The 26,518-nt window shown below is 40.3% G+C and overlaps 1 protein-coding gene and 1 long non-coding RNA gene across 10 annotated transcripts in view; one reads left to right on the plus strand and one right to left on the minus strand.

Moving 5' to 3' along the window:
• The window catches only part of LOC134217380 (sodium-coupled monocarboxylate transporter 1-like), a 114,647-nt gene extending 88,589 nt beyond the window's left edge, over positions 1-26,058 (minus strand). The window contains exons 1-2 of one of the 9 annotated variants that reach the window (XM_062696636.1): positions 25,592-26,058; positions 24,940-24,987 (exon numbers count right to left, since the gene is read on the minus strand). In XM_062696636.1, the coding sequence (XP_062552620.1) occupies positions 24,940-24,945 (6 nt within the window). In that variant the 5' untranslated portion in view covers positions 24,946-24,987; positions 25,592-26,058. Of the gene's footprint in view, positions 1-167; positions 306-24,939; positions 25,080-25,559 lie in introns of those variants that run through there. The other 8 variants (XM_062696709.1, XM_062696287.1, XM_062696567.1 and 5 more) reach the window with 8 other exon arrangements.
• LOC134217310 (uncharacterized) lies at positions 20,388-20,988 on the plus strand. The gene is made up of 3 exons (XR_009981005.1): positions 20,388-20,689; positions 20,753-20,839; positions 20,901-20,988. It is a non-coding gene; the product is annotated as an uncharacterized LOC134217310 (long non-coding RNA).
• Positions 26,059-26,518: the final 460 nt, after the last annotated feature.

Genomic DNA, 26,518 nt, shown 5'->3' on the forward strand with positions numbered 1-26,518 from the left:
AGAATCTCTAGGCCAAATAAGACTATCGCACATAATAAATTGATGTACCACAGGCGTACTATCATGTTAAAAACACACACAAAAAACTCAAAATTTTGTTGAACTGAACTGAACGAAAATGAAGGTATTTGCATATTACTATTTCGCTAGGATATTTCCACACTAACCTTTCAAAGCTTATCCAAACCAATTCAACCCACTTGAATGATTTGGAAAAATCAACACTTTTTGGAATTGTTATTCTGCGCACAAATATAGAACCGACGCCACTTCAGAAATTGGTCCACCAGACACTTGTTTTGCGTAATAACAAAGCGGACCAAAAACTTGGATTGCACTGCGCTTTTCTTCTTAATAGCTTAATAGACCGCAGGCCGCGCTCCGCACACCTGATAAAACACAAATATTTTCACTTTCAGACTCGTCAACCAAGTGCGCAAACAATTAATCCAATCGCGCGTCAACTGTGTCTACCGGCGTTTTTCGAATTATACGTATGGGACTTTGCCTTCGATCATTTATATACCAACCTAGCCCATTCCCGATTCTTGAGAGTCCCTTCTATCGCCAGGTAGTGTATCCCGTGGAAAAACTGACCCATTGACTGGAGCAGGGATGCACAACGTGTGCGACTTAGCGTACCACTTCTGCGTTTTCAAACTATTTACACGAGGAAATAGTTATCCAAATTCTATGATTGAGCTTCGATTTGCTTCGAAAAATACGGAAAAAACTGTTATTTGCAAACACACTACATATTCACCCTCATCATAAGTTTAGTTTTGTATTGTTCCATTTAATTCCATCACATTGTACTATTTACAGATAAGTATTTCGACCTTCAACTGTAAGGCCGTCTTCAGTCGAAATACGTATCTAAAAAGATTACATTAATTATCTAAATGAACAAGTTGCTATACTGATTTACTCTGCTAGAGTTATCTTTTTAATACATTCGTGTTCAAATCAGAATAACTCAGGAATAGATATCTGTGGTAAATAGGTACTCAACCGAATAACGTTATCTCTTCGTTCATTTTTTTTCGTCAAGATATACAATGTGATATGAAATTTTTCCCCAACTCTTTAAAACCAAATTTAATGAGCATTCAAAAAGTTTTAACTAGAAGCGGTAATTGGGGAAAATCTGTTGCCAATATGAAATCTTTTGTTGATTTCTGTGGAAAAATGTTATGAGAAATAATGTAGCAGTTTGGCAACCGCTGGGCTAGAAAAGCCACATCTGCTACATCGTAACCAATGACGACAGCGTCGCGTCTTTGATGTCTTTCCGATTCGCGCATCTTCGGTGGCCGCACATAGTTTGCCGAAGCCGAAGTTCCAAAACGATGGGCTGAGAGTAGCTCCCCGATTGGTGCCGAATATCACCGCCCACGACGACTCAGATTGGCGGGCGAAAGCAGTTTGGAGGCGACCTCCCTTCCCCCCACGAAGGCAATGCGCGAGTGCGAAAACCCCCTTCCGGGGAGGCGATGGTCACTCACTTACGAGCAAGCCCGTATGAAACACCTTAGTGCAACCCGATATCGAATGGTCTGCTGAGCGGGTATCACGACTCGAGCAGGTGAACCGGAGAAACGTAAGCCATCTGGCGCTACGGAATCGAGATCCATGCAGCGAGTGTCTGTTTACAGCATTGTGTAGCTCGCGCTATCAGTGTCAATCAAGTGGTGATCAATGGTTTTGGAAACGTGGATGTATAGATACGAAGAAATGGTTTGTTCTTTTCCATAGCAAGCTCGCCGGCTGGAACAAAACCATGCTGGAAGTGACTGATTGGGCGATACAGTCTGTCTCGATTTCCGGGATGGAACAAAACAAAAGCAAATTTATGACGATGCGAAGAATCCACGATAATGGACACAGCACCGCACTGAATACACGGTCAAGGAATGCGATAATAATTAATCGCTTTATTCTGTTTACATATTTGTTCAAGTAAGATGGAAAATTTTATTGATGCCTCATCACCACAAGAATCTTGTTGTATTTCATTGACTTTTCCAATGGAACAGTTCCTACATAACAAAGTGATTCCCTTGTAGAGTAAAATTCATTTAAACAAAAAAAATCATCTGAGCGCTCTAAAAATGTGTTACCCCTTGATGATATGAAAAAAAACCTCGAGTATTACATAATAGTATGGAGAATAGTAAGAGGAAAGGTATAATTTGCTAGCATAGGATTTCCTGAACTGGTACAACTTTAAATTGTGGAAGCTCTAGCTGGAATCAATAGTCGATGAATTTAACATTCACAATCCTATATGAACATCCTCGGTTGGGTGGAATGAGCCGAGATTCAGCACCATCCTCAGTTCTGTTCTGTTTGATTTGAAGCGTCATCCCATCGCAGTCGTACTAAGCAGGAAAAGCGTAGACCATCGCTGCACTATGGGGGAAACGGTGGCCATCAATCGAAAAATTTACTATCTCCAATTTGTCTAATTTATATATCATATGAAAGTATATACCCTAGATAAGAGAATCGGAAAATATTGAAGCGCTGTGTTTATTCAGTCAAAATGTATGGGCTGGTGAAGTGAAAAAGCTGATAAAAATTAAAAAAATCATTACTTTGATTTGTATGTTATGATGTCAATTTTTCTCCAAATATCCTAAGGTTTTATATACTACTTGTTTATTTGTGGACGCAGTAGCGCCCATGGCAAGTGTTTTTTTTTTTTCAAAAATAATTCATGCATTAAAAAAACAAAATTTTCAACGTCTGTTGTCTGTGTTTTTTTTTTTCATCAAATGCGGTGTCTGTTCGTCTAAGGTTGTCATTGGTTTTGTTTTCTGCATCTGATAGTAAAAAAGAATTGAAGTGTCAAATATTTTATTTTTTGTGAGAATTTCCCCGCGTGCTGCATCTGGTTGGCTAGTTACCGGACAGACAAACAGGGTTATTATATATAATATATTTCAAAGCTTAAAACATAAGCTTTCCGATAGATTGGTTTGTTTTGCACGCGAAGATTATTATCAAAAAGTTGTGGAAGGGAAACTTTAATTATCATAATTCTTTGCTATAAAATGGTCCCGCTAACCTAATGTCCCCTCATCTGTAAATGGGGGATTGAAATATAACCCTAGTACCACCTTTTAGTGATTGATTTGCTTGCGCATATTTGTGCTTTTACGAGAACGCTGCAATCAAAGTTTTCTTGAAAATTGTAGTTTTATTCTCTATACCTCGTAATGATTAAAAAATGAACAACATTATTACTAGATATAAGGTTGTTTGCTATTTTATGCATGCTGTATTGGAAACAAACAAAAAAAATCACCGAATTTATTTTTATTTTTTTTTTGTTTTTTTTTCGGGGATGACATTTTTCGAATGGTTAGCGATGGCCCTTAAAGGGTTAAAAAAGGTTCTTCAATATTCCTTCACATAATATATGGTGCATAGAAACAGTTTTCATTGAAAACATATTTTTGGCCGCCCATTTGTATGAAAATTCCCCATAGTGCGCTGGTTTAAAACCAGTTTGATCGTGTGTAGAGTCGTTAGACAAACCGAGTTGACCAACTTGTCTATTTGCTTGGGATCAATATTTGACAAACATGTTTGACTGTATGTAGGCTGCATAACGTCAAGCCGAGGTATTGGAAATCGGTCGACCAAGGATCTTATTGCCCACACATTTTTTTGCGAATTTCTGCAAGAAAGATTACGAGAGCTTCTCCAGCAAAAAGGAAACGCTAAACGCAGAATGTGTGGCTGAGAGCGGCTCTTTTTGGAACTCCAATAAGAACAGCTTTCCGGTTCGATAAGTGACATTTAACTCTCACTTGCTATGAACAGAAAAAAAGACGACTAATTTTCAGTAAGAACAAAGCAAAATTTCCTTGAAGCATTTTGTGAAGAATTTCCTCCTGCCAGATAGAGTCACAGTTCTTTCCAGAAGAACCATACCAAAATATTTCCTCGTGTGAGGCTGGTTTTGAACCTCTTTTGCTAACCGAACCACTTGATGGGTTGTTAAATGTTTCATCCTGCAGCCAAATTGCACTGCACTAATGGAATAATTCGAAAGTTTTTTAAATGCTGGTCTGCTGGTCGAAAAATTGAAATATTGCGCTCGATCAGTTTTGTAATGGTTCTGGCAACTTCCTTTGGGCGAATTAGCTATGGATGACAATTGGTCAAGAATGACTGATCTTAATGATTGGTTGAGTTGCTCACCGCTGCATGTATAACAATTTAATTTTACTCAGATGAATAAATAGAAAGCAGGAAAGGCGATTTGGCCGTAGTTCATTTCCACGGAAGTCGTTTGGCTGAACGCCACTAGACAGAAAGATGTTTGCCCGAATCCACCCGAAAAACACTTAACCGAAAAAGCTTTTTGATCGAAGAAGTCATATGGCGGAACATTTCGTTTGATCTAATGGATCATCAAACCGAACGGGTCATACGGCCGAAAATATCATTTGGCAAGACGAGTTATGTGGATAAACATAACCTTGAGCCAAAAATGTGCCATTTGGCCAAACGGGTCATACGGTCGAACATTGTGTTTGGCCACCACTTGACCGAATAACACGTAAGGCCGGAAGTCAACTAGCCGAATTTTATGTGGCCGAATTAAACGTTTGGCCGAAACGGTTATCGGACGAACTGATCATGTGATCAATAGAGTTGTTTGGCAGAAAGGGCCATTTGGTCGAAAATGTCGTTTGACCGAGCAGGCCATTAAGCCGAAAATACAGTTTGATCAATATGATCGTTTGGCAACGACACGGCTGAGAATCTCATTTGGCCGAACAAAAGATGTCGTTTGCTTAACGGGTCATATTGCCGAAATGCCGTTTAGCCGAACAACTTCTTCTTCTTCTTATTGGCATTACATCCCCACACTGAGACAGAGCCGCCTCGCAGCTTAGTGTTCATTAAGCACTTCCACAGTTATTAACTGCGATGTTTTTAAGCCAAGTTACCATTTCTGCATTCGTATATCATGAGGCTAACACGATGATACTTTTATGCCCAGGGAGGTCGAGACAATTTCCAATCCGAAAATTGCCTAGACCGGCACCGGGAATCGAACCCAGCCACCCTCAGCATGGTCTTGCTTTGTAGCCGCGCGTCTTACCCCACGGCTAAGGAGGGCCCCTCTACTAAATTGTACGAACCGCCAATAAAAAAAAGCATTTTTTTTGCCATGTTTTCGAGTAGCAGAGTTAATTAATCACACGGAACGGAAGATGACAAAAGGAAAAAGGAGGAAGAAATAAGAAGGAAGAAAGAAGAAGGAAGATGGAAGAAAGAAGAAGGAAGAAGGAAGAAGAAGGGAGAAGGAAGCAGGAAAACGAAAGAAGGAATAAAAAAGAAGGAAGAAGGGAAAAAGAAGAAGAAAGAAGGAAGAAGGAAGAAGGCAGAAGAAAGAAAGAAAAGGAAGAAGGAAGACGAGAGAAATAAGGAAGAAAACGGAAATAAAAAGAAAGAAAACGGAAGCAAGAAGAAAGAAAACAGAAGAAAGAAAAAAAGAACAAGGAAGAAGAAAGAGGGTAGAAGGAAGAGGGGAGAAGAAAAAAAAGCAAAAAGGATGAAGTAAAAAGGAAGAAGGAAAAACTAAGAAGGTAGAAGGAAGGAGGAAAAAGTAAAAAGGAAGAAGGAAGAAAGAAGAAGGAAGAAGCGTTAAAGAATAAGAAGGAAGAAGGAAGAAAGAATAAGAAAGAAGAAGGAAGAAAGAAGAAGGAATAAGAAAGAAGGAATACGAAAGAAAGAAGGAAAAAAGAGAAGCAAGAAGGAAGAAAACGGAGGCAAGAAGAAAAAAACCGGAAACAAGGAGAAACAAAACGGAAGAAAGAAGAAGGAAGAGGAAGAAGAAAGAAAGGGAGAAACAAGAAGGAAAAAAGAAAAAGAAAAAAATGGAAGAAGGTAGAAGTAAGAAGAAAGAAGGGATAAGCAAGAAAGAAGAAGGAAGAAAGAAGAAAGAAGAAGAAAAAAGGAAGAAAGAATAAGAAATAAAAAAGAAGAAAGAAGCAATAAGGAAGAAAGAAGAAGTAAAAAGAAGGAAGAAGGAAGAAAAAAGACGGGAGAAAGATGAAAGAAGAAAGAAGAAGTAAAAAAAGAAGGAAGAGGGAAGAAGAAAGAAGGAAGAAAGAAGAAGGAAGAAGGAGAAGGGAAAAATAAGAAGAAAGAAGGAAGAATGAAAAAAGAAAGAAGGAGGAAGGTAGAAGGAGGAAGGAAGAAGACAGATAGGAGAAGGGGTAAGGTGAAGAAAAAAGTTCTAATTTTTAACTTTTTGCTTATTTTTGCTAATTCGGCCTAATGGCTATTCAGCCTGAAGACTGTTCAGCCAAATGGCTTTCGGCCTAACGGCCTTCGGCCTAATGGCCTGACACCGTTTGGCCACTGGTCTATTTGTGCAAATGACCTTTTCGTGCGTTTATACTTTTCGAGCGTATGCAATTTGTTACATTTGGGCGTCTATCGTTCGGGCGATTGTTATAGAATCCAACTGACATTTTCACCAAAATAGCTTTTTTTTAGATTTTCGACCGTATGCCCATTCCGGCCGAATGATATTTTCGGCTAATTACTTTAGATCTAATGGTTCGTTCGGCCAAATTACATATTCGGTCAAATGGCTTCCGACTGAGTGACTTTCGGCCAGCCTGGCCTTTCCCGTACGATCGAACGGAAATATGCATAATTTTCCCGTAAAGGTCAATTGGCCAAACTGACGTTTTGATGAGCAGGTCATATGGCCAAAACACGTTTTGCCAAATAAATATTCGACTTCTAAATCATTCGGCCAAATAGGTGATTTGCAGAATAGGATAAACAAGTCATTATGTCGAACAAATCGGACACAGTACGAGTACCACTTTGAACAGTGAGGAATAAGAAGTGAAAAATAAAAAGTGGGAAGTGATAAGTGATAAGTAAAGAGTAGTAAGTAAAGTAAAGTAAAGAGTAGAGTAAACAGTAGAAAGTGAAAAACGAAGCGTCGAACTACACTACTTGCTCATCTTTTCTTACTTCTCACAGTGAGAAATGAGAAATGAGAAGTACGAAATGACAAGTAGGAGTAAACATTAAACGTCAAACTTTAATATTTACTATCTGGGAGATGACGACTGAAGTTTTGATATTAAGATTGATTTCTTTTGGCGATAGAAGTCTTAATAACTAGCAAATACTTTGAAGATCCTACATCCGACGTTTCGGTTTATTTATCTTATCTTTACTTAATCCTTTGAAGAAGGTTAAGGTCACACCTGACGGAATCCAAGTTTCAAAGTGCTCGCGTTTATTAATTAACCGGAACGACGGATGTACACCCAAAAAAAACAAATCTTACAATTATTGCATAAAATTTTGGCATATACAAATCTGCAAGGTTTTGAAACAAAAAATGTAAGCTTTTTACTGCATACTGCATTAAAATAATACAATTTTAATAAAATGGTTATATAACAACCTTTCGAATCGGTAAATGCCCAAATTTTATACAGTTTCTGTAAGGTAGTTAGGCAGAATTGTATTAAAATCTGTCATCCGCTGGTTGGGTGTAGGAGGAACAAAGTATTTGCCACTTATTAGGACTGCCGTCGCCGAAAAAAAATCAATCCTATTTCAATATTAACTTTTCACTGCTCATAATTCCATCCATCACTTTTTACTTCTTGCTACCCAAAGTGAGGATGGAGAAGTTAACAGTTCTCAAATGTCTGCTGTGAAAAAATATGATACCAATAAGGCTGATAGCAAGACAAGCAGCCTTTTGATTTACTTCTAATTTACGGCAAAATAAAATTGAAAAATTTCGCACAACGAAATATAACGAAAACATAAATAACTGTGTTCAGTTAGAGTCGAACCGTCGAGAAAGTAAAGTTACTCAATAAAGCTCCCGTAATCTCTTGAGCAATTTTATATGTGAAATATTGTTGTCCCCAGTGCAAAACCAGAAGGTGTTGGGCCTTAATAGTGTGACCCCGCAACTCGCATTTTCGCAACTCTTCGGAAACTACGATCCTGCCCTATCAGAAATGAAAAGTGAGGAATAGGAATCGAAATGAAACGTTAAACTTATCTACTTACTCATCTCTCCTTACTTCTCACTTCACGTCTGTTTTTAATAAATTAAAATTGTGAAGAATGAAAAAAGAAGTAAAAAATTGGGATGTATAATTTGGGATGAATAACGTTTCACTTCTCATTCCTCACTTTTCACTTCTTACTTGTCACTTCTTTACTGCGATTTTTATTATCCCTTCTCATATTTTGCTTTTCCCACTTTTAAACTCTCGCTTCTTACTTCTAGTCACAGTAAGAAGTGAAAAGTTAGGAATGAGAAATAAAAAATGATAAGTGAGAAGTGGGAAGTGAAAAATGAAACAATAAACTTTAATATTTCCTTTTCACTGTTCACACTTGCATCGCTCACTTTTCAATTCTTGATTCCCAAAGAAGAAGTGAACAGTGATATGAGGGGTAGGAAGTGAAAAATGATACGTCAAACATCACTGCTTTTTTTTCCCTTGTTGCTTATCACTTAAAATTTTTCACGTCTCATTTTGAGAAGTGAACAGTGAGAAAGGAGCACAGAGGAGTAAGGAGCACTTGAGTAGGAAAGAGTACCTTGTGTCAAATCTCATTCCTCACTTATCACTTCATACTTCTTCACTTCCTCGCTGTCACTTGTCACATTTTCTATCTCTTCACTTCTCACTTGTTACTTCCACTCATCAATTCTTACTTCTCCCTTCTCATTTTTCACTTTTTATTTCTCACTTCTCAAGTTATGAGCTAGGAGTACAAAGTAAAAAGGATACGTCAATCTTCACTACTTACTTTTTTACTTTTTACTTATAGTAATAAGAGAGAGAAATAAGTAGTAAGAAGTAAAAAGTGATATTTGACTTGAAGAAAATGAAAACTTCTTTACTTACTTCTTACTTGAAACAGTTCACGTCTTGTCTTGGGAAAAGTGAAGTAAAAAGTGACCACTAAGAAGTGAGAATCAAGTAGTAAAGAATAAAATTCAGTGTTGCACTTCGCATTCCACACTTATGACTTTTTACTTTTCACTTTTTCACTACTCACATTTATCTTTTCTTACTTTTCACTACTCAATTTTTACTGAAATGAAAAAAAAACGGCCAGCTGTCGTCATTTCCGGGTATACCACGTTAGGCATAAGTACGTTAGGCATAAGGACGATAGGCATAAGTACGTTAGGCATAATGGACGTTAGGCATAAAATGATTCAAAGAACAGCCTATGACATAAAGAAGGCAGAATTATGCCAAACGTACATTATGCCTAACGTACATTATGCCTAACGTCCATTATGCGTAACGTCCATTATGCCTAACGTACTTATGCCTAACGTCCTTATGCCTAACGTACTTATGCCTAACGTCGCGGACCCGTCATTTCCTACGAACGAAAATACCATCGCTCGAAATGTTGTGGATTTTTTTTTTCATGAAAGAATCAGCCGCAATTAACAGCTACCCAGTATTGAATCTGGGACTGGTGATACTTTCTCGAATACTCGAATACTTTCTCAATTTTTTTTAGTGGTTAAAATTCTGTTACGATCCGTTTAGTTAAAAAAAATGTTATAACAGATAAAGCCAAAAGAAAGAATAATAATTTGGGACACCCACGTTGAAATCCAATCTGGCCAGATTCAAAAATTGTGCTTTTTTTATTTGACTGAATTCGGCATTCGGTTTTTTTTCTGTCTATCTGGCTTTAGCAGATGTTGCCGAATAATTAAATTTGGTTCCTGATAAGTTTTCAAAAAATTCTTTTCGGCAAGCGATTAGCGTTATGTCATACCTCAAAGCATCCAATGGTCTTGTAATATGTTGACCACATTTGGCCATCCATAACGTCAGTCGAAAAACATCTCAGTGGTGCCGTGACAATAGAAAGGATTTCATAGAAAAAGATACCAACCGAATAAGTTGTCAAAAATTCAAAAAAATAATAATTTACGCGACTTGATTCAAGAAAAGTAATTCATCAAAACAATCCCGAAATAAAGCCAATTTCTAGCAACCAGATGTTAAGAGAATCAAACTTTGAAGAGTCCATTTCTGGCACTACATAGTCCGTGATTCTTTGTGATACTGATAACTATTGTTCTGATAACTATTTTATTCACTAGCAAAAATCCAATAAATATGGTATTTTAGTAAACGTGAACATGACAGAAATGTAACGCTGGAAGTTAACGAAGAAGTTTATAACGGAACCTTTTTGTTGATATCAGTACAGAATATAATATTCACATTTGAAGACCATGTTCAGCAGAGACTTTGTTCATTTGAAGACGAATGGAAATTACAAGTACAAAAATATATTTTGATTCCGTAGCATATGAGAAAATCAAATGAGACTGAATTAAACTGTGTCCGCCATTTGTGATCTCTATGAAATTTGTGTTTCCGTCGAATGAAAGCTCGAAAACCAACTGCATTGACCATAAGCGAGCCCGAACATCGAGCAGTTGTTGCATTCACAAGGATCGCGTCACACTACTGACTGATCACTATCAAGTAGAATATATAATTCGCTTGCGTAAATCCTGACATATTGCATCTGTTTTGAACACCGTTGCTTATAAGACGCAAGAATGACGGCAACATAGAGACTAAAATTAGCGTCATTCTGTCTGTGTCACATGACTTGCCGTCGTCACAAATTTGAAAGGCCATCGAATTTGCATTATAAAATGGTTTCGGTAGATGACAAGGAAACAAAATAAAATATCGGTTATAGAAAGGTATGAAAAAGTAATCCAGTTTTTGGCGCAAAGTTTTCGCTATATGAACCAGTTTTATAGCCATACATTATGAACGCCTTGTACGATCTTTCCCAGTTCAATGGGAAACAATTGGACAAGCGAGACTTCACACCAAATATAGATATAGATTCAGACACACAGCATGACTCGACCCTTGCATCTAAGAAACAAACGTTTTTTTTAATCGACGCTTGTTCATTCTCAAAACAAACGATGATTCACGGCATTTATCCAACCAGCATTGTCATCCGCAGTTTTCAATCAAGTTCATTATCTCGACAGCAGTAACCGAGCGTTAATGTTCTAATCACTACACCAGATAGCTCACACGCTCACAAGATTGTCGATGTCAACTGGCCATCCAACCATCAAATCGTCAACATTTTGATGGAATGGCTTGTGCCTCCTATCAATTGCCACAATAGAACCAGTAGCGAAAATAATGCAGCCACGCTATGATTCATGGCACAGCAATTTAGCACAACTCAAGGTCAACCATTTTTTGAGCGCAATCATTTACCCTTTCTACTCGTCTCGTTGCACCTTCGCTGCAACTAGACTACAGCCAAATATAAGCTTTAGCGCTATTATATATTTGGAGGTTTGTAACGGAAGAAATATTCAGACAGACGAATATGCTGCAGACAGCAAGCATGTTTCTTCCGGATAGATTTTCATTTGACCAAGCAATAAAACAATGTAAGCAAAAAATCGAACACAATGACCCACTCTAATAAGCCTGAAGTTACCTCCAACTTTGTCTAACAAACACGTGAATAGGAAACTGCATGATCTACCCTTAGAAGCGGGCAGTAACGCTAATAGGTAAATAATAGCCACGCTTTTCGCCCCAAAAATCGAGTGATTTGTATTGTCTACTCGGACGAGCACGGAAGAGATAAGTAAACTGGTTTCCTCCTAACGCGTGATACCGATAAGACAGAAGCGAGCTGGAGAAGCGGATGGCAGAGTGGGATAATGTCCATAGGGTGGGCCTTGTATTCTGGATATTTTCATGAAACCAACAATATGGTTGAAATGATGGCTCGGGCCGTTTTGACCAAAGAAAACCCAAAGGCAAATGTTGCTTAAAAACTAATACGCACCTAATGGAATAGTGTAGGTTCAACCTCCATTTGAACTTCTATATGAAAGACATCCACATCCACTTCATTGCTAGGTACTCCACTTACAGCTCTATCAATGTCAACCTGAGAAGGCGAAAGGCCCGAGAATACACTTGAGAAGTATTCAGCGCAAAGGCTGCATTTATTCTTAGTATTCAGCGCAATGTCGTTATCGAGAAAAACACTTTGTGAGCTGATGTAGTGTAAATATAATGTGCACTCATAACGATTAATGAAGGGGCGGGGCTAATGGGATTACTTCATTAGATATAAGAAAGCTGCTTTTCCGCGCGCGCGAGCCATTTCGATCGGGTTTCCACAGACAACGGACCGTTCGGAGAATTATGAATTCTAAGAATCCAATGAAACTTTCTCGAAAGATTCTGAATTTGGTTATGAGATGTTGTTTATCTAAGATGCGTATTGTTGCGAGGAATGACAACAGAAATTCGACTCAAGACGAAGTTTCTTCATATTACCAAACATTATCTCTTGGTATCTGTCTGTCCAAGCGACGTTCACTAATGGGTAGTTGCTGTAGGTAGATAGTTTTCACAAAGGTGGCGTCTTCATGGATTTTATACAAAAGAAAGTTGATCCGAAATAAACTTTCTTCAAAGTTCAAAACTCAATCGTAAATTGCGAATTTGATAGCGCGTCGGAGGGAGATTATGTAGAAAATTTTAATGGATGGGATCACTAACAGCAACCAAGCTACCACGCCAAACCCGATGCCACCGAAACAGTCCATTTTCGCAATTAACTCTTTCTTTTTATAAAATGTTGGTCCTGAGAAGAACCAATTTTCTTTTCCCAATGTTCCTTTCCAACTAACTGACACCACAATTTGTAATAAATTTTGATAATTTGGTGCGGTTGACCATAAAAATAGCACTGTGGCGATCACAGTGCTATTTTTATGGTCAACCTTTTCTTCATATGAAATTCTGGTTCGTTGAGGTTGAATCACCTGCAGCAACACATCGAGCACCACCACCAATGCGATGGATTTTCTTTGAAAATGTTATTAGCGCCTCCATGATGCTGTGTCCGCTCCGCTACGATCGCTTTGATGCGTCTGCTATGCGTAAAATCTTGTTCAAACTGAGGATTAGAACCAAACCCGTAAGTGATTAATTTTTGATGTCTGTGCTAGTGATGCATGTACGTGATTGGTTACCTATTTCTAAACTTTTTATCAATTATCGATAATAAATAGTTGAAAATCAGTATTTTCAAATAAATACAAAGAAGCGTCCTTGATCGAATGGTCCAAAAAAATTGAAAATCCATCGAGAAACGGCTTAGATATTAAAGTTTAAAGTCTATCATATTTTCGTGACGGTCCCCGATTTTCGCAATCGTAAAGTGTACCCCAATATAGAAAACACAGACGTAGTCCTACTTCAAAATTGCGGCACTATGTATTTCGTTCGACTTCATTCAGTCGCAGTACAAGATTTCGAACGGCGCTGTACTAGCTCAATCGAGTATGTTCTATCAAACGAAATGTAAACAGAGAGAAAAAGAGATAGCTGTCTCCGTGTTTAGTATGCCGCCCGCTGGAGGGACAACCTTCAGCGCATGGCAAATGTGAGTAAACAGAGAGAATAAGAGTAATTTAATTTGCGTGTAGCATGTTACCAGTTGGAAAGGCATCCTTCAGAGCATGAACTGGCAGTTAATTTATAAACAAGCAAATTGTGATCAATGACTGTAAAAAGCAATATTATTTATTGAGCAGTTGCAATCGATTAAATCGAGTAAATTGAGATATTGATACGACCCAAATAATAATTGTTATGTTTATTCGAGTGTATGCCACAGATCCAATTTTGAGCTAAATAATATAAAGCTAAAGGAGGATTCGATAATAAATTACTTTGATGTTTCCATGTGTTTTAGTTAAATGCACTTGGGTCATCTCTTGCGCGTTTTTTTTTATTTAACTCGAAAATTTTTACTTAGATTTTGGAATATACACGTTTTCACGCAGATTTTCCCCATAGATTTTTCACGCGGATTATCGAAATCGTCACGAAATACGTGAAAACAGCAAAAAAAAAATAATATTGGTTGAAGTCTTTTTTACGCGGATTTCGAGATAATTAAAGATTGCCTATTGTCTGAAAACTATAAAAGTAGGTATACTAATCTTTCCTTCAAGATACAATAATGAAACATTTATTCCTTTCCCGTAGAGAAATAATAACAAATACTTAAAAACTTTCAGCAAGAAATGATTCTCGAACAACATTCGAAAGCTATAAAGGTGACGAGTGTTTTTCATTCGACTTGAGTCGTTTTCCAGTGTGCTATCGAGTATCCATAATGCCAAAACATCTCGTTATTCTTGTACCTCCTCGAGCATTCTCGAACGATGAGTCGTTTTCGAGATCGAATCGAAAGCCGTAATCCCAAATATGTTCGAATCGAGATGCGCAATGCCACCCCTGGTTTTTAATGAAAAAGGAGGACATGTCCTCCTTTAGGATAACATGTGGTCACCCTAATCGTGATAGCTGGGCTGTCAACGGCGTTTAGTGGTAATCCTATTGAGTGCTGCATTCTGACGTCACAAATAAATGAGATGAATACCCGTTCATCAGGAAATCAGAGTAGACGCGAAAAAGAAGTTTAACAGTTTATTGATAATAATTATTATTCCTTCACGTGATTTGCGTCGGACCTTGCTTTTACTCCGGCAGACACATACTAATCAACAAAAACGAGACGAAAAAATTTTCCCAGAACGCATCCACTGCAGCAGCGAAGAAGATTCCGAGCCCCTCTACTGACATCAATAAACGAAAGCGAGAAGCTGCCGTCAAACACCCCCAAGCTTTCGAGAGAAAACGCGCTTGTAAGTTAGCAAAAACGAACTGCACAATTTGAAACCCTGTAAGTTGCATTAATTTGACGTCTATGCTAGCTTAAGGTCTCCAGTTAGCCTTGCGAACAAAGGCGCAGAATCCGGAGATGGTGGGATTGATTCTCGCTCCAATCTAGGATGTTTTCTCTATTCTGGTGGGAAACATTCTCGACACCCTGGGCATAGTGTATCCATTGTATTTGCCACATAAGATACATACTAATGCAATGGCGGGTATAGAAAGCTTTCAATTATGACTAAAGAAATGCTAATAGATTACTAAGGTGAAAAGTAGGCCAAGTTCCTGTTGGAATGTAGTGCTATGGAAGAAGAAGCTTGCGATGCCCTTGTGAGATTGACTGATTCACCGAGACCGATTGCACCATTTCAATAGTAAATATTATACATAAATATTGTTAACACTGGAGTCGGTTTTGACGTTGGACAACGTCTTACCCGAAGGTACTGGGTGTCAAATCAGAATCTAAAATTGGAGACCGTCACGAAATCATGTAAGATTTTGAACAATAATACAGCCCTTATCTTTCGATGGATTTTTGAGATTTATATATCAATCGACTCGGAAACTCTCCAGCAATTTGTCAATTTCATTTAAACTTTTGATTATTCACGATAAACTATTAGAAATTTCAATTCTTGTCCTACCCAGCAAAAATATCAGAATCAACCAATCTCGTTCATGCATTCCCAACACGGACATGGATTTGTTGTAGTTGATTTGGACGGCGCATTACTCGAAATTAATCGGTTTTTCTCAGAACCTCAATTTTCCAAAAGAAAAGGTTAAGCAGAATACATTTTCATCAAAGACAAATCATCATCGCTTGGTCACAGCGGAAATTGACTTTGACAGCAGAATCACAAGCGCGCGTCGGACTTTTGAGTGGTTGCTATTAGTGATTCGGAAGGCGCATTATTTCTAGACCAACATTTGAAAAGGGTGTAACAGCCAAAATGTATTCCTTCTGATTCCTCGTCTGCATATAAAGCTCTATAAGTACACAAAGAATCAGAAGGAATAAATTTTGGCTGTTACGCCCTTTTCTAATGTTGGTCAAGATTTATATTATTCGGTTCTTCTCAGGGCAGGTTGAGGAAGAATTTGGTTCAAAGTGAAAATTAATTGCTTGGCAATCGCAGAAAGTTTCCGTCCGTAGCACGCGTCGGAGGGAGATGCTGCCGCATGGATAACATCAGTATCAGTAATGTGAAATTTTATTTTAAGATACTGATTTGGAGTTGTTGCTATTAGTATTCCGAAAAGTGCTTTATGTAGAATAATTCGGTTCTTTTCAGAAGAACAATTTTACAAAAGAGAAGATTGAGCCGAGAAAATTTGTCTTCAAAGTGCATATCATGATCGATTTGTGATGACAGAAAATTTCCGTCGTCAGATAGAGAGACAGCAAAAATGTATTCGCATGCAGAAATGTTCTCCACCACGCTGCTTCCACGATCTTCACAAACGCCAGCAGAACAATCATTTCGCTAACGAAAGGGCTCGCGCGCGCGGAGAAGCAGCTTTCTTGTAGTCATTAACGTAAACCGCCTAGCCCTGCCCCTTTGGTGAGTATTCGCACTCATACCGATTAACAAAGAGGCGGGACTAATGCGCCGTCTTACTTGATTGAGTCATTTCGTTCGATATGTCGTGGAAAGCGGCTCATTCCAGTTCGAGACAGTAACACGTACGGACGTGTTTTTTGCTCGCGCATTTTTTCCAAGTGTTTTTTTATCGTTCGTTCGCTGTTTACGTTTTCGCTTGACGCGTTGGCGTTATTTTCTCCCGGACCCGTCATGGGAGACTCGGTGGCCGATTCGGTCGCTGGAAAAGTGCCTAAGCGCACTGCTCTTGAAGGCGCGGGTAACCCCTCCAAGCAGCTTTTGCAGAGCAACGTGTTCTCGCCGTTGCCGCTTGATGACGCCGGCAATCCGCCGAAAAAGAGGAAGAAGCAGCAATCGCAGCTGCCCAAAAATTCGCCCGCTGATCGCTAAAGGGCTGAAATGTACTTTTCGGCTCTGCAGCGAGGGCGTGAAAGTGATGCCGGAAAACAAGGACCATCATCAATCCGTCGTGGAGTTCCTCGAAGTCCACAAGTATGAGTACTACACTCATGACCACCCCGGCACGAAGCCGCTAAAGGCTTTGCTGCGAGGACTCCACGACATGAAGGAAGAGAGCTAAAAGCTGAGCTCGAAAGTTGCGGATTGAAACCGGTGGCCGTGCACAAGATCGCTCGTCACGACAAGACGAGGAGATATCGCGACCAGCTTTACCTGGTCCACCTGGAGCACGGCTCCACCACGTGGAAGGACCTGAAGCTGGTCGGCGTTATAAATTACACCGTCGTTGACTGGGAGCGATATCGGCTAGTGCAACGCGACGTCACGCAGTGCACCAACTGCTTCAATTTCGGGCACGGCACCAGGAACTGCCGCATGAAGCCGCGCTGCAACAAATGTGGCGAGCTCCATCCGACCGATGAGTGCGACAAGATGGAGGTTGCTGATCCCAAATGCGCCAACTGTGGCGACAAGCATCGGGCTACAACCAAGGACTGTCCGAAGCGGGCGACGTTTTTGGAAATCAGGAAGAAGGCCTCCACCAGGTCCCTGCCATAAAAGAACCGAGTTCCTGCTCTCAACGAGGTGAACTTTCCGGCCATCCCGGCTCCCCGGCGAGCGATACCAATTTTTCCACCTTTGCAGCCACACAAACGGCTGGCGGCTGCTGCAGCATTAGTTCAAGCTCCAACACCATCCACCAGCGATTGGCCCCCGCTTCCTCCCCCTGGATTCCGTCGTCAGGATAATGAGCCCCTTCCGGCCGAGGGCGACCCACCGCTCTACACATCGGAGCAACTAGTTCCGATTTTCACCCAACTGGCAACGCGACTACGCGGTTGCAAAACTCGCTTCGACCAGATCTTCACCCTGGGCATGTTCGTCATTGAAAATGGCTACTAGGGTGGGTCTGGTCAATTGGAACGCTTGCTCACTAAAGAGCAAAATCATCGAGCTCAGCGATTTCCTTCAGGAGAAGGAGATTGACGCCGCTTTCATCACCGAAACCCACCTGAAGCCCGAGGTAAGTGCAACAATTCCGGGTTTTAGGTTGGTGAGGTTCGATCGAACAAGCTCCAGAGGGGGAGGAGTGACAATCGCCTTGCGAAGCACCATCGCCTGCCGCCTGCTGCTGGACTTCAAGCTTAAACTCATCGAAGCCGTAGGAGTGGAAGTCACCACTTCTGTCGGAGTCGTCACTCTCATCGTGGCTTACTGTCCCACACAAGCCAAAGTCGACGATGGCTCGTCAGCTGAGCTACGAAGGAACATAGTCAAGCTCACTCGGCGGCAGGGCAGTTCATCATCGCCGGAGACCTGAACGCAAAGCACCAATCGTGGGGAAACACCGTCTCCAACCGGAATGGAGTAGTCTGGTCCAACGACGAACTAGAGGGCCACTACACCATCCTGGACCCTGACAGCCCTACCCGGTTGACACGGTCCGGGGCCCATGCTACGCTCAACATCTATATCACTAACATGTACGATCATGTCTCCCAGCCGGTAGTCTTCCAAGAACTTAGCTCGGACCACTATCCGGTGGTGGCGGTAGTTGGAACTTCAGTAAATCGGCACGAGCTAACAAGGCGAAACTACCATCGAGTGAACTGGCAACTGTTCCATCAGTGCGCAAAAAAACACCTAAATAAAGATTAAAAAAAAAATCCCTCAGTGCGTCGACAACTCCGTCGATTACGAGGTGCGTCCAGAGACGCCGGAAAGTATCGACCGCCAGCTGTGCGCCATCGAAGAGGCAATCTCGGTGGCCCGGGAGCAGTATGTCCCGAAGGCTCGACAGGTAAGCAACTCCCTAAACATCGATACACTCACCAAAGATTTGATTCGAATGCGGAATGTCACTCGCAGGCAGTTCCAGCGTACAGGACTGCCTGAGCTTAAGGCTCGCTGCAATCGAATCTCAAAAATTATCAAGGCCAGAATGGTGGACCTCAAAAATAACGACTTCTCGAATAAGATCCGCACTCTCCCAGATTATGCTAAGCCGTTCTGGAAAATGAACAAAATTCTAAAATCCAAGCCTCGGCCCATTCCACCTTTGATCCCACTAGACAATAATGGCTCTAAGGATTGCTTGATAACTCCTGCAGAGAACGTCGCTGAAATAGGTCGTCACTTCGTCAGCTCACACAATCTTGGGCAAAACATCGTCAGTCCACACGAAGCAGCCGTCAACGAGCATGCTAACAACATCCATTTGATTCCCAACGACTTCTAGGAGGAGTTGGAGATCTCAGCTGACGAATTGACGGCCTATATCAAATCATCGAAGAACATGAAGGCCCCAGGCTTCGACAGCATCCTGAATCTCGAGCTCAAACACATGAGTGCTCCGTTCTTTGAGCACCTCTCGCTGATCTTTAATCAGTGTCTTCGGCTCAGCTACTTCCCATCGTCCTGGAAGTCAGCGAAAGTCATCCCCATCCGGAAGCCTGGGAAGGATCCTTCCTCCCCCAAAAGTTATCGACCCATCAGCCTTCTCTCAGGGTTATCCAAGCTATTCGAAAAAGCTATTCATCATCGGTTACTTGAGTCTGCCGAAAATCTCAACATCTTGCTCGAGGAACAGTTTGGTTTCCGACGCGGTGGGTCAACTGTACACCAACTGACCCGAGTTACCAACGCCCTCAGACGGAACAAGTTCGTCTCAAAAACATCCGCCATGGCCTTACACGATGTCGAGAAGGCATTTTACAATGTATGGCATGATGGCCTGGTGTACAAACTACAACGCTACAATCTTCCCAGCTACCTGGTGAAAATCATCAACAATTACCTGTCGGCAAGGACATTCCGGGTCTCAATCAGCGGAGCGAGTTCCAATGCGCACAACATCGTCGCAGGCGTCCCCCAGGGCAGTATCCTTGGGCCCCTGCTTTTCAATCTGTTCACCTCCGACATGCCAGAACCTCCAGAAGGCGGCATTCTGTCTCTGTTCGCAGATGACACATCCATCGTCTACAACGGTAGAGTGATCAGAGCGCTAGTGGCAAAACTCCAACGAGGCCTGGATGCCCTGACAGAGTACCTCACCAGCTGGAAGATCTGTATCAACGCGGCGAAGACCCAGGTCATCATTTCCCCCCACTCCAAATCCCCTAAACATGTTCCGCCTGGGGACTGTAAAATCATCCTCAATGGTACGACTGTGGAATGGGCCAATGAGGCCGACTACCTTGGCTTGACCCTCGACAGCAAGCTTATTTTCAGGCAACAGGTTGACAAAACGGTGACAAAGTGTAACGTTTTGTTGAAACTACTGTACCCTTTGATCAACCGCCGTCGTCATTGTCCCTGAAAAATAAGCTTGCTGTCTACAAGCAAATTATCCTCCCTGTGATCGAATACGGCATGCCGTCAAATCATTCATAGAGCTGAAGGGCCAAAAGGCCGAACACTTAAACTGTAAGAAAATTGTTACGCACTAAAGAAATGAAAATAAATTGAATTTAAGTAAAAAAGTAGTTGTTGACGGCGCCACATCGTAAAATCACCTACTCGATTGTACACCACTGCGTTCTATACCCAGCGTATAGATAAGCTAAACTGTCGTAAACATCAGTACCACAAAGAGTATGAGGAGAATAGAAGAATAGCCATTGACGCGTCCACGTTGTTGCGATAGTTGTTACCGTAGAATTGACATAGTTGAACTACATTCTCTAGGTTTAAAAGTGAAATCTACTAAATTTATTTGCTTAAAAACTAACAGTGCATCACACCTTCTGTAGTCATAGAGTGATAAGCACTTGATCCGTATATCGAATTGCTAACGGAGAAAAGGTGAGGCTCGTCTATATAAGAGACCATTGTGTGTATTCTATACTGACTCAAGTGTTTAATTAGGTGACACAGGAATTCAAATACACTCGGGAACCGCAGGTTATAGATTGCCCCACAAGTAATCAATATTCGGCAGTAACCACATTAAAGGTAAGAGCCGTTAACATTAGGAGATGCCGAATGAGTTATGAACATAAATGATATACCATAGGGATAACGTACATAAGTGCAGAGGTTCCCAATCCATTTAGACTGGACCAGGAGAAAATTGCGAGAGAATCAATTCCAGCTAGATCACTAACAGTAAGAACGAATTAGTAAATCATAAGATGAATTAGTAAAATTTGTATCTATTGCAGGAATTTTATAATTTATCCATTCCACCGAATAAATTGATAGAATTGGGATCTAGTTCCGTTTTTCGTCTCCGCAACAGTAGTGGAAAGCGGCAAGCGGTCCCATCATCTGGATCTGGATTTGTAGCAGATTATTGGGAAGGCGCATTATTCTAAATCAATCGGTTCTTTTCAGAACCTCAATTTTCCAAAAGCAAAGTTTGAGCAGAATACATCTTCATCAAGAACAAATCATCATCGCTTGGTGACAGCGGAAATTGATTTCGGCAGCAGAATCACAAGCACGCGTCGGACTACTGAGTGGTTGCTGTTACTGATTCGGAAGGCGCATTATTTATATATTATTCGAATCTACTCAGGACAAAACATTCTTTAAAAGGGAAGGTTAAGGAAGAACTTGGTTCAAAGTGAAAATTAATTGCTTGGCAATCGCAGGAAGTTTCCGTCCGTAGCATGCGTCGGAGGGAGATGTTGCCACATGGATGACATCAGGATAAGTAATGTGAAATTTTATTTCAAGATAATGATTTGGTTTTGTTGCTATTAGTGTTCGGAAAGGCGCTTCATGGATAATAATTCAGTTCTTTTCAGAACTACAATTTTACAAAACAGAAGGTTGAGCCGAGAAAATTTGTCTTCAAAGTGCAGATCATGATCGATTTGTCATGACAGAAAATTTCCGTCTGTAGCAGTATCACAAGCGTGCGTCAGAGGGACAGACTGCAAAAATGTATTCACATGCAGACATGTACTTCACCGCGGTGAATACTTCACCGTTTGTGAAGTACATGTCTGCTGCCACAAACGCCAACGGAATAAGCAACAGATAGTCCGAATGCTGCGAACGAAATGGTGCAATTCGAACAATGAATGAAGTTTAAATCGGTAATTACACTCTTTCAGTGATCATTGTGGCCCTGGAAAGGGCCTTTTGGTTTATTAGACAGTTAATCCGCTTCATTTTCTCAGCGGCACCAAGCTAATTGTAACTCGAATGCTGTTGCCCTGTGAGAAATCCGATCTGTATAGGTAGACGTACTTCGATTTCGGAGGATATGAGCCGCGTAAATGGGAAAAGTTTCTTCATCAGTGCTGCCACCTGGAAAAGTTTAGAGAAAAAGTAGAATCATGGAAATTCGACTTGGCATGATATAGAAGATGAGAATTAAAATGTCTCTAGAACGTTATAGAAATTTTTTTTGTCAAACAATTTTTAGTTTGTGGTGTTAGAAATTCAACAATCTTAAGCATTAACTGCTTTTTCGAAAAAAAATATTAAAATCGAGATATCATGTCTATTTTGTGTGCATTTAAAACTCTAGCCCCGTAAACCAAGATTTTTTTGAGAAACGTCCTTAATTTTTGTTTTATAACAAAAATATACTTCATATCCAATACCACACCGTGTGAAATTTTAATGATTCTACTTTTTCTCTCGATGACAGCTGGTGGTCTTCTCCTCCCCTATTAAAACAACGTAGAAAACCGCGTTAATCTCAGAATATGTCTAAATAAACCGCGCAAATCCCGACGTTGGCGTTAATAGCAGCCATATCGGACATGTTCAAGTCAGTAATGCAGAGCTGTCTGTACGAGCGGAAATTCCCGGATAGATGGAAGAAACAGCAGTGTAAGGTCCTGTTAGCGAAACCTGACAAGCCACCAGAAGTCCCCACGGCTTACAGACCAATCTATACGATACGATGGAGTTCAGTTCTTACTTCTCACTCATAATTATCATTAATCACTTCAAACTTATCATATTCACTATTGTGATGGTCCAATTAGCAAACGACATTTACGGCGTATAATCCATTCGGCCTAATGGCGTTTTCGGTCATGTGATATGTTCGGCCAAACGATATTTTCCGTCGTATGAATCGTTCGGCCAAATAGTTTTTTTTTTCGATCAAATGCCCCTTTCTGCCGAATAACTATTTTGGCCATACGACTTTTTCAGCCAAACGACATTTTCTGCAACATGACCAATGACCATATTTCGGTAAAATGGCATTTTCGGCCATATGACTCTTTCTGCCAAACGACCATTTCGGCTAAACGACATTTTCGGTCAAATGACCAATTTCGCCGAATGACCATTTTGGTCATTTTCTATAAACCATTCCTGCATAAAGATACTCTTTAACAAATGTTGATTCAAGAATTAGCAAAATATCATATTCAATATGACTGACATATTTTTGACGAAATCATTTTTACGCACCAACGCACCTACTTTAGCTTAAACTGGTATCTGGGCCTAGGTGTGATCAACCGCAGCTACTGACCCCGGATTACGGTAATTCGCTTACACAAACTGAACACAATCGAGTGTTTTTACATCAAAATGATTAATGAAGACATGTAAGAGCGTGATGTAGGGCTTCCAAAATGTTCATGTGGTGATCAATCATAGTTTTCGAAGCGTCAGTGAGCGAGCGCCAAGCAAATACACATCACTGTTTTCAACCTACGAAAAAAAAATAACACGATTAAGGTACTTAACCCAATAGCAATTGTGTACCAAATCTTCACCATCTGAAGTATGAGAGGCTCGTGTACGCAGTACACGTGCCTAACTGCTCTTGGGTTAAAGTGCGTAATGTCTTATTGATTGCCTTTGGCGATATTGTCTTAAGATTTAAATCATCGTGTACAAAAAACACACAAACAGCTTAAACGGCTGACAGAATGATGAAGCATTTTTTTCATGAGCCCTTCATAGTCATGTTTTAAAAACGAGAAGATCAAAATGATTGCCAATATGTTTCCATGAACTGCTTCTCCGAAGACCGTTTGCCCTCAACAAAATATTACGTGGAGACGTTTCGCGTGTACCGGAATCTGAACTAGCGATTTTTTTTGGTATTTCGGTCAGTGACCTTGAACTAGTCTAGTGGCACATATGGCATAGTGAGAATGGCAGCTTGAGGAAGCAATCTTGCCATTTTCAAAGCGATATTAATCATGCCGTTATAAAGTGCAGAGCAATTTTTTTTAAACATGTTATAAAATTACTGTAAACCATCTACGAAGAAAGAGCAGTCGTATGACAAATTTGATGAAAAATGGAATAACAATCATGTTGGTTGTTCCTCTACTAGTATGTATTTCAGACAACGACCCCTGAGTTGCTTGTTTTTAGTCTTTTTATCAAAGACCATGTCGAATCGAATCAATACCAGGAAGCAATGTATTGGATAACAATATCTAAATTTTGAAGAAAGCAACATTAGCATCATGAAAAAGACCCGCCCTGCGGTGCTCGTGTGATCATTTTTACCTTGAGGCAATATTCGGTTCGGTTTGAGTTGGTTTAGTTTGGTTTGGAGCCACTCAACTACAGTTGGAGTGCCACACCTCTTTTTGCCGACTATTGGCACGCACAAATTTGACGTCCCTATCTGTGGAGAAAGATCATAACTGGTTTTCATGTTTGTTTGATGTAAACAAACAATCAAACGTGGTCGTAAGCAAATACGCAGTATAGGGCGCGTATTCTAACGGTGATAATATTTATGACACCGAAAGGATTGATTTCGTATGCATGTTTTGCACTGCATAATATAATTATCATGTTTAATATTGAAATATGAGAAATCAAATCCATCTTTGTATACGAAAAAGCCAAATAATTACAAAGTCTTCGCTAATTACAACCTGTAGCGAAATGAATGTCATTTTATCAAATCCCTCTGAATATCAAATGTTTCGACCCATATCAACCGAGGGTTTTGGCCTAATTTAGTTAAGTTTATTTTATTTTCTTTGTAAACCTCAATTCGCCAAGACAACTGGAATGAATAAATCAAATATATCCTTTTATAGACCTTTATTTTCTTAAGGAAGTGCTACAACATTTATTCAAAAAATTGAATTGGTATAAGGGCTTACCTGCATGATTACTATGTAAAAGTTTTTATCACTTCAGTATACGTATCACTAAGAAAACAAACTCAAATTAATCATAATATTCCGCACTAATTCACCCGAGATGAAGATTTTACACATATCCAACAAGTTGTTCCTGGAAACTAAAACACATCCACGTCAAATCGATTAAGAACCAACTCATTGACAAGTATTCCATTTTACGCAAAATTATCCTACGATATTACTTTACTTCGTCTAGCCATACTAGTTAAAACAAGTTCACTGTTTTTCTACGAACAAGCCATGAATTGTTTTTGAGGAAAACATGGTCCCAGCCTAAACAAATATGTCATAAAGGAATTGTTTTGGTAATAAAATGAAAATGCGTCAGTTTCTGAAAAACAACAGTATTGCTAGTGAGCTTGGTCAATAATCATTCTTGGAACCGAGCTAAACAAACGGCTTGTTAAAATTTCCTAGCTAATAGAAATTTATTTAAAACATGGAGCATTTTACGACTGAGAGAAAATCTCTGTTTTGTAAGTGAAAGCTGAATACCGAATAACTTTGCGTAAAACGGTAGCCAACGAGCATATCATCATTAAAATGTTCCAATTGAAGATTTCATTTAAACAGTATACTTGTCACTATCAACAAAACACAAAACAGGAACCTTCAAATTGATGACCGACTTATTCCCCAACCAGCGTTTCTTCTTTCACCTTTCCCACGAAAACTATTTCGCAGCACAAGAAAGTCACGTAGTTCGGTGCAGGTTCGATTCGCCACACACAGGCAGCTCACACACCTCTCAACTATTCTAGCACTGTTATCACCGTTCGGTTGGAGCTTCTTTCCCGCAACCGTAACTGCCAGTTTCAGTTCAACAATCAGAACACTATCTGGCTTGGAAAGCGCTTGTTTACCTCTGCACCAGCCTGTAGCGCAAATTCCTTTCCCGCCCGTTTTCAACAACAATAACGATAACAAAACTGCAATTGGTCGTTCCGAACCAAATCTCTGCCTTTTCGGAAGCGACGAACGTATGTGTGCTTTCCGTTGCAAGTCCACTTTGTGACTGTCGATGCCTGTGGCGGGTAGGCACGGATAAGCGGTGGAAGTGTGGTTATCTCGGATCAACGGGCTCCGAAGTCTGCGTACATAAAACCTGTTGGTTGCCAGCACTGTCTGCCTGGCCGCGGACGCGTTGACTGTGGAACGAAAACTATTGAACAACTTTGTGCGGTGTCGAGTGTCAATATCGCGTCGTTGACGTAGTTTGTGCCATTTCCTGTTGGCGGGTATTGAAGATTCACCGAAGACGAAAGAAACACCAACGAACTTCACTGTTTAAGGGTCAAAGCTTCAATTACGTCAGGTTTTGTAGCAGGAGAGGGGGCTCCGTATCTTTCCATGCTTCATACAAAATAACATCTTACTAGACGTGAACATCTCCGTAAGAGAAAATAGGTATGGTATGGTGTTCGATTGAATTTAGATTGGATTGCGATGAATTGGGATAGGGATTAGATTGTGCTTGTATTGGGTTTGTAAAAAGATTGGATTAGGATTGGGATTGGATTAGGATTGGGATTGGATT

The sequence above is a fragment of the Armigeres subalbatus genome, chromosome 1, assembly GCF_024139115.2.
Source record: "Armigeres subalbatus isolate Guangzhou_Male chromosome 1, GZ_Asu_2, whole genome shotgun sequence".
In the NCBI taxonomy this organism is placed as follows: Eukaryota; Metazoa; Arthropoda; class Insecta; order Diptera; family Culicidae; genus Armigeres; species Armigeres subalbatus.